This window comes from Salvelinus fontinalis, chromosome 31 (assembly GCF_029448725.1).
Source record: "Salvelinus fontinalis isolate EN_2023a chromosome 31, ASM2944872v1, whole genome shotgun sequence".
NCBI classification, from domain to species: Eukaryota; Metazoa; Chordata; class Actinopteri; order Salmoniformes; family Salmonidae; genus Salvelinus; species Salvelinus fontinalis.
This window is the reverse complement of record NC_074695.1, coordinates 17,962,797-17,977,712: the sequence shown is the minus strand read 5'-3', so window position 1 is coordinate 17,977,712 and position 14,916 is coordinate 17,962,797. Positions and strand designations below refer to the sequence as shown.

General features: G+C 49.7%; 1 protein-coding gene across 1 annotated transcript in view; it reads right to left on the bottom strand.

Moving 5' to 3' along the window:
- The window catches only part of LOC129829702 (retinoic acid receptor gamma-A-like), a 116,373-nt gene that overhangs the window by 73,521 nt on the left and 27,936 nt on the right, over positions 1-14,916 (bottom strand). The window contains exon 2 of the mRNA XM_055891562.1: positions 8,626-9,008. Coding sequence (XP_055747537.1) covers positions 8,626-8,794 — 169 coding nt within the window. The 5' untranslated portion in view covers positions 8,795-9,008. The remainder of the gene's footprint in view (positions 1-8,625; positions 9,009-14,916) is intronic.

The following is a 14,916-nucleotide window of genomic DNA, read 5'->3' as shown; positions in this document are numbered from 1 at the left end:
CCCCCACGGACCTGATACTACCATACAACCTCTCACCCCCACGGACCTGATACTACCCTACAACCCCTCACCCCCACGGACCTGATACTACCATACAACCCCTCACCCCCACGGACCTGATACTACACTACAACCTCTCACCCCCACGGACCTGATACTACACTACAACCTCTCACCCCCACGGACCTGATACTACCCTACAACCCCTCACCCCCACGGACCTGATACTACCATACAACCCCTCACCCCCACGGACCTGATACTACCATACAACCCCTCACCCCCACGGGCCTGATACTACCCTACAACCTCTCACCCCCACGGACCTGATACTACCCTACAACCCCTCACCCCCACGGACCTGATACTACACTACAACCTCTCACCCCCACGGACCTGATACTACCCTACAACCCCTCACCCCCACGGACCTGATACTACCATACAACCCCTCACCCCCACGGACCTGATACTACCATACAACCCCTCACCCCCACGGACCTGATACTACCCTACAACCCCTCACCCCCACGGACCTGATACTACCATACAACCCCTCACCCCCACGGACCTGATACTACCATACAACCCCTCACCCCCACGGACCTGATACTTCCCTACAACCTCTCACCCCCACGGACCTGATACTACTCTACAACCTCTCACCCCCACGGACCTGATACTACCATACAACCCCTCACCTCCACGGACCTGATACTACCATACAACCCCTCACCCCCACGGACCTGATACTACCCTACAACCAACCTCTCACCCCCAAGGGCCTGATACTACACTACAACCCCTCACCCCCACAGACCTGATACTACACTACAACCCCTCACCCCCACGGACCTGATACTACCCTACAACCTCTCACCCCCACGGACCTGATACTACCCTACAACCTCTCACCCCCATGGACCTGATACTATCATACAACCCCTCACCCCCACGGACCTGATACTACCCTACAACCCCTCACCCCCAAAGACCTGATACTACCCTACAACCCCTCACCCCCACGGACCTGATACTACCATACAACCCCTCACCCCCACGGACCTGATACTACCATACAACCCCTCACCCCCACGGGCCTGATACTACCCTACAACCCCTCACCCCCACGGACCTGATACTACCATACAACCCCTCACCCCCACGGACCTGATACTACCCTACAACCTCTCACCCCCACGGACCTGATACTACCCTACAACCTCTCACCCCCACGGACCTGATACTACCATACAACCCCTCACCCCCACGGACCTGATACTACCATACAACCCCTCACCCCCACGGACCTGATACTACCCTACAACCCCTCACCCCCACGGACCTGATACTACCATACAACCTCTCACCCCCACTGACCTGATACTACCATACAACCCCTCACCCCCACGGACCTGATACTACACTACAACCCCTCACCCCCACGGACCTGATACTACACTACAACCCCTCACCCCCACGGACCTGACACTACCATACAACCCCTCACCCCCACGGACCTGATACTACCATACAACCCCTCACCCCCACGGACCTGATACTACCCTACAACCCCTCACCCCCACGGACCTGATACTACCATACAACCCCTCACCCCCACGGACCTGATACTACCCTACAACCCCTCACCCCCACGGACCTGATACTACCCTACAACCCCTCACCCCCACGGACCTGATACTACCATACAACCCCTCACCCCCACGGGTCTGATACTACCCTACAACCTCTCACCCCCACGGACCTGATACTACCCTACAACCTCTCACCCCCACGGACCTGATACTACACTACAACCTCTCACCCCCACGGACCTGATACTACCATACAACCTCTCACCCCCACGGACCTGATACTACCCTACAACCCCTCACCCCCACGGACCTGATACTACACTACAACCTCTCACCCCCACGGACCTGATACTACCCTACAACCCCTCACCCCCACGGACCTGATACTACCATACAACCCCTCACCCCCACGGACCTGATACTACCATACAACCCCTCACCCCCACGGACCTGATACTACCCTACAACCCCTCACCCCCACGGACCTGATACTACCATACAACCCCTCACCCCCACGGACCTGATACTATCATACAACCCCTCACCCCCACGGACCTGATACTACCCTACAACCTCTCACCCCCACGGACCTGATACTACCCTACAACATCTCACCCCCACGGACCTGATACTACCATACAACCCCTCACCTCCACGGACCTGATACTACCATACAACCCCTCACCCCCACGGACCTGATACTACCATACAACCTCTCACCCCCACGGACCTGATACTACACTACAACCCCTCACCCCCACGGACCTGATACTACCCTACAACCCCTCACCCCCACGGACCTGATACTACCATACAACCCCTCACCCCCACGGACCTGATACTGCCCTACAACCCCTCACCCCCACGGACCTGATACTACACTACAACCTCTCACCCCCACGGACCTGATACTACCATACAACCCCTCACCCCCACGGACCTGATACTACCCTACAACCCCTCACCCGCACGGACCTGATACTACCATACAACCCCTCACCCCCACGGAACTGATACTACCCTACAACCCCTCACCCCCACGGACCTGATACTACCATACAACCCCTCACCCCCACGGACCTGATACTACCACACAACCTCTCACCCCCACGGACCTGATACTACCATACAACCTCTCACCCCCACGGACCTGATACTACCATACAACCTCTCACCCCCACGGACCTGATACTACACTACAACCTCTCACCCCCACGGACCTGATACTACCCTACAACCTCTCACCCCCACGGACCTGATACTACCACACAACCTCTCACCCCCACGGACCTGATACTACAGCATGGCAAGTGCAACATTTATTAAACAAGGTAAACTATATGACCAAAAGTATGTGGACACCTGCTTGTCGAACATCTCAATCCAAAATCATATTGTCCCTGTGTGTTCTAGGTGATGATGAATGGTCATTACAGTTTTTTTTTTTTTACAATCGCTAACATCCTTTTGTCCAATCTGTCGTCACATTTTCAAAAGTCTCAACACAATTAGCACAACATCCATTAGTTGTGGACCAGACCATTAACACAATTCATGTTGTTTTCACAGAATATGCAGTCAATTAACACGTTTCTAAAATGCTTACATTTTCTTTACATACAAGCTTACCCAATACCAAAGTTATGGATCTTTCTTGTCATATTTACAAATGCTTGCACACAGCATGCTAGAAATTAAGAGCTAATGTTCAAAACCTTAAATATAGTATAAAGCAGGGGTGTCAAACTCATTCCACGGAGGGCCTAGTGTCTGCAGGTTTTTGGTTTTTCCTTTCAATAAAGCACTAGACAACCAGGTGTGGGGAGTTCCTAACTAATTAGCGATGTTAATTCATCAATCAAGTACAAGGGAGGAGCGAAAACCCGCGGACACTCGGCCCCCCGTGGAATGAGTTTGACACCTGTGGTATAAAGCCTCTACTTCTGCAACAACAGCAGCTCAAAAGCTATATTGAAACAGCTGATACGCATTTTTGAATGAACAGATCATTGAAACATTGAGAAATAGCTGATTTACTGTAAGTTATGTAAAATAGACCAACCACAGCTGAGTCCAATATCAAGGTGTTGAAGTTCTTCAATTACATGAACATACACTGTAAAAAAGGGACTCTTTGGATTGATTTTGTTCAATGTGGATACAGAACAACACAGAGGAACAGAGAGAGAACAAATCATCTCTGGATGAGGGAGAGGAGTAGTTGTACCAGGGAGAGGAGAAGCTGGACCAGGCAGAGGAGTAGTTGGACCAGGGAGAGGAGAAGCTGGACCAGGCAGAGGAGTAGCTGGACCAGGGAGAGGCGTAGCTGGACCAGGGAGAGGAGTAGTTGGATCAGGGAGAGGAGAAGCTGGACCAGGCAGAGGAGTAGCTGGACCAGGGAGAGGAGTAGTTGGACCAGGGAGAGGAGTAGTTGGACCAGGGAGAGGAGTAGCTGGACCAGGCAGAGGAGTAGCTGGACCAGGGAGAGGAGTAGTTGGACCAGGGAGAGGAGTAGCTGGACCAGGCAGAGGAGTAGCTGGACCAGGCAGAGGAGTAGCTGGACCAGGCAGAGGAGTAGCTGGACCAGGCAGAGGAGTAGCTGGACCAGGGGAGGAGTAGTTGGACCAGGGAGAGGAGTAGATGGACCAGGGAGAGGAGTAGTTGGACCAGGGAGAGGAGTAGTTGGACCAGGGAGAGGAGTAGTTGGATCAGGGAGAGGAGTAGCTGGACCAGGGAGAGGAGTAGCTGGACCAGGGAGAGGAGTAGTTGGACCAGGGAGAGGAGTAGTTGGATCAGGGAGAGGAGAACCTGGACCAGGCAGAGGAGTAGCTGGACCAGGCAGAGGAGTAGCTGGACCAGGGGAGGAGTAGTTGGACCAGGGAGAGGAGTAGATGGACCAGGGAGAGGAGTAGCTGGACCAGGGAGAGGAGTAGTTGGACCAGGGAAAGGAGTAGTTGGACCAGGGATAGGAGTAGATGGACCAGGCAGAGGAGTAGCTGGACCAGGGAGAGAAGTAGTTGGACCAGGGAGAGGAGTAGTTGGACCAGGGAGAGGAGTAGTTGGACCAGGGATAGGAGTAGATGGACCAAGCAGAGGAGTAGCTGGACCAGGGAGAGGAGTAGTTGGACCAGGGAGAGGAGTAGTTGGACCAGAGAGATGAGTAGTTGGACCAGGGAGAGGAGTAGTTGGACCAGGCAGATGAGTAGTTGGACCAGGGAGAGGAGTAGTTGGACCAGGGAGAGGAGTAGTTGGACCAGGGAGAGGAGTAGTTGGACCAGGGAGAGGAGTAGTTGGACCAGGCAGAGGAATAGTTGGACCAGGGAGAGGAGTAGTTGGACCAGGGAGAGGAGTAGTTGGACCAGGGAGAGGAGTAGTTGGACCAGGGATAGGAGTAGTTGGACCAGGGAGAGGAGTAGTTGGACCAGGGAGAGGAGTAGTTGGACCAGGGAGAGGAGTAGTTGGACCAGGGATAGGAGTAGATGGACCAGGCAGAGGAGTAGTTGGACCAGGGAGAGGAGTAGTTGGACCAGGGATAGGAGTAGTTGGACCAGAACCAGGGAGAAGTAGAGGTAGGAGGAGAGGAGTAAGAATGTGTGGTGGTGTTCAAAGGAGAGTAAGAGCTGTGGTCACTGATGAAATAAGAGCCACTATCAAAGACCATGTGATAAACCATGGTCTATCACTGAGAGAGGCTGGTTAAAGAGTCCAGTCTAATAACATGGTCTATCACTGAGAGAGGCTGGTGAAAGAGTCCAGCCTAATAACATGGTATATCACTGAGAGAGGCTGGTGAAAGAGTCCAGTCTAATAACATGGTCTATCACTGAGAGAGGCTGGTGAAAGTGTCCAGTCTAATAACATGGTCTATCACTGAGAGAGGCTGGTTAAAGAGTCCAGTCTAATAACATGGTCTATCACTGAGAGAGGCTGGTTAAAGAGTCCAGCCTAATAACATGGTCTATCACTGAGAGAGGCTGGTGAAAGAGTCCAGTCTAATAACATGGTCTATCACTGAGAGATACTGGTGAAAGAGTCCAGCCTAATACAATGGTCTATCACTGAGAGAGACTAGTGAAAGAGTCCAGCCTAATACCATGGTCTATCACTGAGAGAGACTGGTGAAAGAGTCCAGCCTAATCTCAGACAGTCAACCGTGGCTTCCATTATCCGTAATTTTCAACAAACCAACAGGTAAGTAATGCATTTCACAAGGGCTTCTTCTAACATTACTGTTGTTATGTCACACTGTAACTGTAGGCCACCAGACCCAATGCAAATACATATGTTGTATTTTTGTTCCTCTAAAGGACGCAATGTCTTCCTCCCTCTGGGGGAAGAGGAAAGCTCCTCAGTGAAGACCAAGAGCCATTGTAGGATTGGTCATTGCTGACAATGCAATAAAACTGAGAGAAATTCAGACCAGAATTGTACAGGACAACCTGGTATTTCACAATGTGGAAAGCATCAGTCTGACTACCATTGCTTGGAATCTGACCAAACACAGAGTTGGAATGAAACAGTTGTACACGGTTCCTTTTGAAAGGAACAGTGAGCGGGTCAAGGAACTCCGGCACCAATACGTCCAGGTATGATGTCTATCCATTTTACACTATGCTACTCTACATGTAAACATGGGTTACAGTACATACAGTAGGACATACTGAAAAGCATTTACACACACTGTGTTTTCTTTCAGAGAGTCATGGAGTTGGAGGCTAATCAGATTAAATAATGAATATAGATGAGGCAGGGTTTAACCTGGGAAAAACACGTCGGCGAGAAAGAAACGTCATGGCGAAAAGGGCCACCGTTGATGTGCCGGGTCAGAGAGGAGCAAATATCACAATGTGTGCTGCAGTCTCCAGTGCTGGTTTGGTCCTGCAGAAATGCCAGATTGGTCCCTACAACACTGAGCGCCGCCTTTTGTTTTGAGATGACCTCCACCAACAACTGGTGCCAGAAGCAGAAAGGGAACAGGTGGGAGGAAACATCAGGACATTAGTGATTGCATGGGACACTGTAGCATTCCACCATTCACATGCAATCACAAACTGGTTTGCAGCCCATCCAAGAATGGTTTCCCTTTTCCTCCCCCCTACTCGCCTTTCCTCAACCGCATTGAGGAATTTGTACAGGCCAGTCAAGTTCTTCCACACTGATCTCGACAAACCATTTCTGTATAGACCTTACTTTGTGCACGGGGGTATTGTCATGCTGAAACAGGGAAGGGCCTTCCCCAAACTGTTGTCACAAAGTTGGAAGCACAGAATCGTATAGAAAGTCAACGTATGCTGTAGCGTTAAGATTTCCCTTCACTGGAACTAAGGGGTCTAGCCCGAACTATCAAAAACAGACCCCGACCATTATTCCTCCTCCACCAAACTTTACAGTTGGCACTATGCATTCGGGCAGGTAGCGTTCTCCTGGCATCCACCTAACCCAGATTTGTCCGTTGGACTGCCAGATGGTGAAGCGTGACTCATCACTCCAGAGAATGTGTTTCCACTGGTCCAATGGAGCCGACGCTTGGCATTGCGCATGGTGATCTTAGGCTTGTGTGCGAATGCTCGACCATGGAAACCCATTTCAAGAAGCTCCCGACAAACAGTTATTGCGCTGACGTTGCTTCCAGAGGTAGTTTGGAACTCGGTAGTGAGTGTTGCAACCGAGGACAGACCATTTTTATGCACTGCAAGCTTCAGCACTCTACGGTCCTGTTCTGTGATCTTGTGTAGCCTACCACTACGCAGATGAGCCGCTGTTGCTCTTAGACGTTTCAACTTCACAATAACAGCACATATAGTTGACCAGGGCAGCTCTAGCAGGGCAGAAATTTGATGAAATTATTTGTTTGAAAGGTGGCATCATATGACGGTGCCACGTTAAAAGTCACTGAGCTCTTCAGTAAGGCAATTCTACTGCCAATGTTTGTCTATGGAGATTGCATGGCTGTGTCCTTTATACCCCTGTTAGCAACGGGTGTGGCTGAAATAGCCAAATCCACTAATTTGAAGTAGTGTCCACATACTTTTGCATATAACGCGTAACTTATTGAGAACAGATTCTCTTTTAACATAAAGATCTGACAACTATCTAATCTATGCATGTATGAACAACAATTTAACAATTGGTGCCTGTGACCCTTTGATATTTGTTTTTGTTTTAACACGTGTCTTCTGATAGATGCGTCGTATGATCATTCCAACCAGAACTCTCCTGTGTTTTCCTAGCAGGGTGGGTTCTTGGATTCCATCACACTAGGATATTACCTTAGGGTGCTCTCCTTATATTCTCTCTCTCTCTGTTTCTCTCTCTCTCTCTCAATACCTTGAGGATAAAGTGGGCAGCAGCAGGGGAAGGTAGTGATTGACATCTGAAAGGCTGGAGAGGTGCTCAGGCATGCTGTGCTGAGGAGTGAGAGAGAGAGAGAGAGAGGAGAAAGAGAGCGAGAGAGAGAGAGACTGCACACAGAGAGGTGGGGGGGCTCGGTAGCTTTTCCTCAGCTGTTGCCACCCACACCCATCACAATCCCCGACATACACGCCTTTCATCGCCTCATGTGAAAAGGATATTGTTTTGTCTGTTATTTGAGACTTGTTTAATGGACGCCTGCTTTACTTTACTGACTCTCAGAGTTTGGAACCATGACATCATCTAAAGCAACAAATAATCAACACAATGTTATGGAACTGCTCCATTCGAGAGGGTTTAAATGCGGAAGACACATTTCAGTTGAATGCATTCAGTTGTGCAACTGACTAGGTATCCCCCTTTCCCTTTCCTTTCTTTACCTCATTGCCTCTTATTTCAAACAGATGAATACATGTTCAAATAAAATGTAGCATTTTCTGTTTCACATGTAATAATGACACACACACTCGTGGATGATTGGGTATACACACACACACACACACACACACACACACACACACACACACACACACACACACACACACACACACACACACACACACACACACACACACACACACACACACACACACACACACATTTGAGTAACATCACTTACAGAGTGCGGCCATTTCTTTAGGGAGGTCCGTGCTGAACCTCCCAAACAGTCTGCTATTGGCCAGCAGGTCGAAGGGGGAGTGGTTCCGCATGGAGTTGAAGGCAAATGGGTAGACAGCCGGTGGAAACCCTGTCATGTGACCCACCTGCCGCTCCCTGTTGGTAGCCATGGTAACAGAGAGGAGAGGAGTACCTAGAAGGCTGGTGGTATCCCAGACAGACCCTTTGTCTCAGGCCGTTGGGCTGGGGAATATCAGACACACACCACCTGGAAGACCCTGGAAAATTCTTCCAGAGGCAGCCTACCAGGGCACTGGAGTGGATGAGGGGCACAGGTTCTGGTTGGTTCAGGAGACTTCTGGTTGGAATGATCATACGACGCATCTATCAGAAGACACACAAAGAGGAACATTGTTTTTCCGATCTATACAGTGAAGAATAACTACTTCATCATGTTGTCACATTAAGTAATGAGAACAGTTGGAGTATTGTCCAAATGTTATTTATGTTCTACAAACACTGTTCACCTTACATCAACTCTGAGGATTGATATTTCTGGAACACTGAACAGTTTATTCCAAACAAGCAATTTCAGAGGGATGTGCAAACTACAATACAATGGTAAAAACAGGTATGGGGGAGGGAAGAGTGACATATCAACACAGAGAGATATGAGAAACTGTGAGAGTTGAAGAGTGACATATCAACACAGAGAGATATGAGAAACTGTGAGAGTTGAAGAGTGACATATCAACACAGAGAGATATGAGAAACTGTGAGAGTTGAAGAGTGACATATCAACACAGAGAGATATGAGAAACTGTGAGAGTTGAAGAGTGACATATCAACACAGAGAGATATGAAAAAATGTGAGTTGAAGAGTGACATATCAACACAGAGAGATATGAGCAACTGTGAGAGTTGAAGAGGCTTCCATAATTTTGCAGTGATTCCAGGCTATGCCATATGATTTAAATCAGCAGAACTCCACAATAAAGAGGCTCTCTGTTCATTCTGCCAACCCAGCACAGCAGCCTGCCTCTCTGCCTCACAGAATCCATGATGGCGTAGCAGTCAGATGTCCTTTGTCCTCGTCCTGTCCCGTGTATATATATTTTATATATTTTTCTTCGCATTTCTTTTTATATATTTTTTTCTTCTTAAAAACTCAACTTCAAAACACTCTCCTGCAACCCACCTCACCAAATGTGGTGCGGATCTGTTTTTTTTCCTCAAAGGTATTATTCACCTCGTATCCGAAATCTACAACAGAAGCTAGCCAGAAGTTAGCCAGCTCACAAGCTAACGTTAGTAGTTCAGCTAACCACAGCTAGCGCTCATCAGCTATCCTTTAGCTCGGAAAACTATTGCCAGTTTTGTACAACGCGACTCAGACCAGAGCATACCAGACCTTTTTTCTCTCCATATCCCCGGATTTTTACCGCAAGCTCTGGACATTTACACCTGGATCTTGCAGCTAACCAGCTGCTATCCGAGTGACTATTGGCTAACATCAATTCCGGAGCAAACACCAATTATCCCGGAGCTAGCCAGCTGAAGAGTTCCATCAGCCACTCCTGGGCTACAATCACCTATCCGGACCCGTTTACTGCCGATGCGGAGCCCCACCGGGCCTTCACGACTGGGATACCGACGTTATCTGCCCGAGGGAGTTATTCAACTGGCCCCTCCATCGCGACGTAACCTGAACGCCCATATGCTAACTGCGGCACGCTAATCGTTAGCTGTCTTGAGCATATCGGCTGCTATCTGAACAGACAACCTCTCTTTCGCCATCGCCATCCGGCTTGGATTCTCTGTCGACACGACCACGTCTGGTCTGCAGACGAATAGCCCATCCGCTGTGCCCTCAACCGGCCTCCGTCTGAGCAGACCCCCTCCGTCTGAGCAGACCTCCCCCCGGGCTACTAACTTTAAACGCCGCGGGCTAGCTTAGTGGAGGCCTCACTGCTCCATCTACGGCTGCCCCCTGGACACTATGATCACTTGGCTACATAGCTGATGCCTGCTTGACTGTCCATTAATTCACGGTACTCCATTCCGTTTATTTGTGTTTTATCTGTCGGCTCTGTGCTTTAACTCAGGATCTGTGTGTAGTTAATCCGACCCTCTCTGCCTAGCCTTCGCCATTTTTACCTACTGTTGCTGTGTTAGCTGACTAGCTGCTGTTATATCACCTGTTGTTTTAGCTAGCTCTCCCAATCAAGACCTGCAATCACTTTACGCCTTATTGCATGTCTCCCTCAAATATCAATATGCCTTGCATACTGTTGTTCAGGCTAGTTATCATTGTTTTGGTTTGCAATGGACCCCGTAGTTCCACTCTCCGTACCTCTGATACCTCCTTTGTCCCACCCCCCACACATGCGGTGACCTCACCCATTGAGACCAGCATGTCCAGAGATACAACCTCTCTTATCATCACCCAGTGCCTGGGCTTGCCTCCGCTGTACCCGTGCCCCACCATACCCTGGTCTGCACATTATGCCCAGAATCTATTCTACCACGCCCATAAATCTGCTCCTTTTTTTCCTTGTCCCCAACGCTCTAGGCGACCAGTTTTGATAGCCTTTAGCCGCACCCTCATCCTACTACTCCTCTGTTCCTCGGGTGATGTGGAGGTAAACCCAGGCCCTGCATGTCCCCAGTCACCCTCATTTGTTGACTTCTGTGATCGAAAAAGCCTTGGCCTCATGCATGTCAACATCAGAAGCCTCCTCCCTAAGTTTGCCTTACTCACCGCTTTAGCACACTCTGCCAACCCTGATGTCCTTGCCGTGTCCGAATCCTGGCTTAGGAAGGCCACCAAAAATTCTGAGATTTCCATACCCAACTATAACACTTTCCGTCAAGATAGAACTGCCAAAGGGGGAGGAGTTGCAATCTACTGCAGAGATAGCCTGAAAAGTTCTGTCATACTTTCCAGGTCTATGCCCAAACAGTTCGAACTTCTAATTTTAAAAATTAATCTCTCCAGAAATAAGTCTCTCACTGTTGCCGCCTGCTACCGACCCCCCTCAGCTCCCAGCTGTGCCCTGGACACCATCTGTGAATTGATCGCTCCCCATCTAGCTTCAGAGTTTGTTCTGTTAGGTGACCTAAACTGGGATATGCTTAACACCCCGGCAGTCCTACAATCTAAGCTTGATGCCCTCAATCTCACACAAATCATCAAGGAACCCACCAGGTACAACCCTAAATCCGTAAACATGGGCACCCTAATAGACATTATCCTGACCAACTTGCCCTCCAAATACACCTCTGCTGTCTTCAATCAAGATCTCAGCGATCACTGCCTCATTGCCTGTATCCGCCACGGGTCCTCGGCCAAACGACCACCCCTCATCACTGTCAAACGCTCCCTAAAACACTTCTGCGAGCAGGCCTTTCTAATCGACCTGGCCCGGGTACCCTGGAAGGATATTGACCTCATCCCGTCAGTTGAGGATGCCTGGTCATTCTTTAAAAGTTACTTCCTCACCATATTAGACAAGCATGCTCCGTTCAAAAAATGCAGAACCAAGAACAGATATAGCCCTTGGTTCACTCCAGACCTGACTGCCCTCGACCAGCACAAAAACATCCTGTGGCGAACTGCAATAGCATCGAAGAGCCCCCGCGATATGCAACTGTTCAGGGAAGTCAGGAACCAATACACGCAGTCAGTCAGGAAAGTAAAGGCCAGCTTTTTCAAGCAGAAATTTGCATCCTGTAGCTCTAACTCCAAAAAGTTCTGGGATACTGTAAAGTCCATGGAAAACAAGAGCACCTCCTCCCAGCTGCCCACTTCACTGAGGCTAGGTAACACGGTCACCACTGATAAGTCCATGATAATCGAAAACTTCAACAAACATTTCTCAATGGCTGGCCATGCCTTCCTCCTGGCGACTCCAACCTTGGCCAACAGCCCCTCCCCCCCCGCTGCTACTCGCCCAAGCCTCCCCAGCTTCTCCTTTACCCATATCCAGATAGCAGATGTTCTAAAAGAGCTGGAAAACCTGGACCCATACAAATCAGCTGGGCTTGACAATCTGGACCCCCTATTTCTGAAACTGTCCGCCGCCATTGTCGCACCCCCTATTACCAGCCTGTTCAACCTCTCCTTCGTATCATCTGAGATCCCCAAGGATTGGAAAGCTGCCGCGGTCATCCCCCTCTTCAAAGGGGGAGACACCCTGGACCCAAACTGTTACAGACCTATATCCATCCTGCCCTGCCTATCTAAGGTCTTCGAAAGCCAAGTCAACAAACTGATCACTGACCATCTCGAATCCCACCGTACCTTCTCCACTGTGCAATCCGGTTTCCGAGCCGGTCACGGGTGCACCTCAGCCACGCTCAAGGTACTAAACGATGTCATAACCGCCATCGATAAAAGACATTACTGTGCAGCCGTCTTCATCGACCTGGCCAAGGCTTTCGACTCTGTCAATCACCATATTCTTATCGGCAGACTCAGTAGCCTCGGTTTTTCTAATGACTGCCTTGCCTGGTTCACCAACTACTTTGCAGACAGAGTTCAGTGTATCAAATTGGAGGGCATGTTGTCCGGTCCTCTGGCAGTCTCTATGGGGGTACCACAGGGTTCAATTCTCGGGCCGACTCTTTTCTCTGTATACATCAATGATGTTGCTCTTGCTGCGGGCGATTCCCTGATCCACCTCTATGCAAACGACACCATTCTGTACACTTCCGGCCCTTCCTTGGACACTGTGCTATCTAACCTCCAAACGAGCTTCAATGCCATACAACACTCCTTCCGTGGCCTCCAACTGCTCTTAAACGCTAGTAAAACCAAATGCATGCTTTTCAACCGTTCGCTGCCTGCACCCGCACGCCCGAATAGCATCACCACCCTGGACGGTTCCGACCTAGCTTATACGACCCACCACTGCGACCTGTATGCCCTAGTCGGCTGGCCCTCGCTACATGTTCGTCGTCAGACCCACTGGCTCCAGGTCATCTACAAGGCTATGCTAGGTAAAGTGCCGCCTTATCTCAGTTCACTGGTCACGATGGCTACACCCACCCGTAGCACGCGCTCCAGCAGGTGTATCTCACTGATCATCCCTAAAGCCAAAACCTCATTTGGACGCCTTTCCTTCCAGTTCTCTGCTGCCTGCGACTGGAACGAATTGCAAAAATCTCTGAAGTTGGAGACTTTTCTCTCCCTCAACAACTTTAAAAATCTGCTATCCGAGCAGCTAACCGATCGCTGCAGCTGTACATAGTCCATCTGTAAACTACCCACCCAATTTACCTACCTCACCCCCCATACTGCTTTTATTTATTTACTTTTCTGCTCTTTTGCACACCAGTATCTCTTCTTGCACATAATCATCTGATGATTTATCACTCCAGTGTTAATCTGCTAAATTGTAATTACTCGATTTATTGCCTACCTCATGCCTTTTGCACACATTGTATATAGATTCTCTTTTTTCTACCATGTTATTGACTTGTTTATTGTTTAATCCATGTGTAACTCTGTGTTGTTGTCTGTTCACACTGCTATGCTTTATCTTGGCCAGGTCGCAGTTGCAAATGAGAACTTGTTCTCAACTAGCCTACCTGGTTAAATAAAGGTGAAATAAAAAAATAAAAATAAACAGCTCTCTGCCTCTCTCTCACAGCCTCACAGCTCTCTGTCTCACTGCCTCACAGCTCTCTGCCTCACAGCTCTCTGCCTCTTTGCCTCACAGCTCTCTGCCTCACTGCTTCACAGCTCTCTGCCTCACTGCTTCACAGCTCTCTGCCTCACAGCTCTCTGCCTCACTACCTCACCACTCTCTGTCTCACAGCTCTCTGCCTCACTGCCTCACAGCTCTCTGTCTCACAGCTCTCTGTCTCAAAGCTCTCTGCCTCACTGTCTCACAGCTCTCTGCCTCACAGCTCTCTGTCTCACTGCCTCACAGCTCTCTGTCTCACAGCTCTCTGTCTCACTGTCTCACAGCTATCTGCCTCACAGCTCTCTGTCTCACAGCCTCACAGCTCTCTGTCTCACAGCTCTCTGTCTCACAGCTCTCTGCCTCACTGTCTCACAGCTATCTCCCTCACAGCTCTCTGCCTCACTGTCTCACAGCTCTCTGCCTCACTACCTCACAGCTCTCTGTCTCACAGCTCTCTGCCTCACAGCTCTCTGTCTCACAGCCTCACAGCTCTCTGTCTCACAGCTCTGTCTCACAGCTCTCTGCCTCACTGTCTCACAGCTCTCTGCCTCACAGCTCTCTGCCTCACTGTCTCACAGCTCTCTGCCTCACAGCTCTCTGCC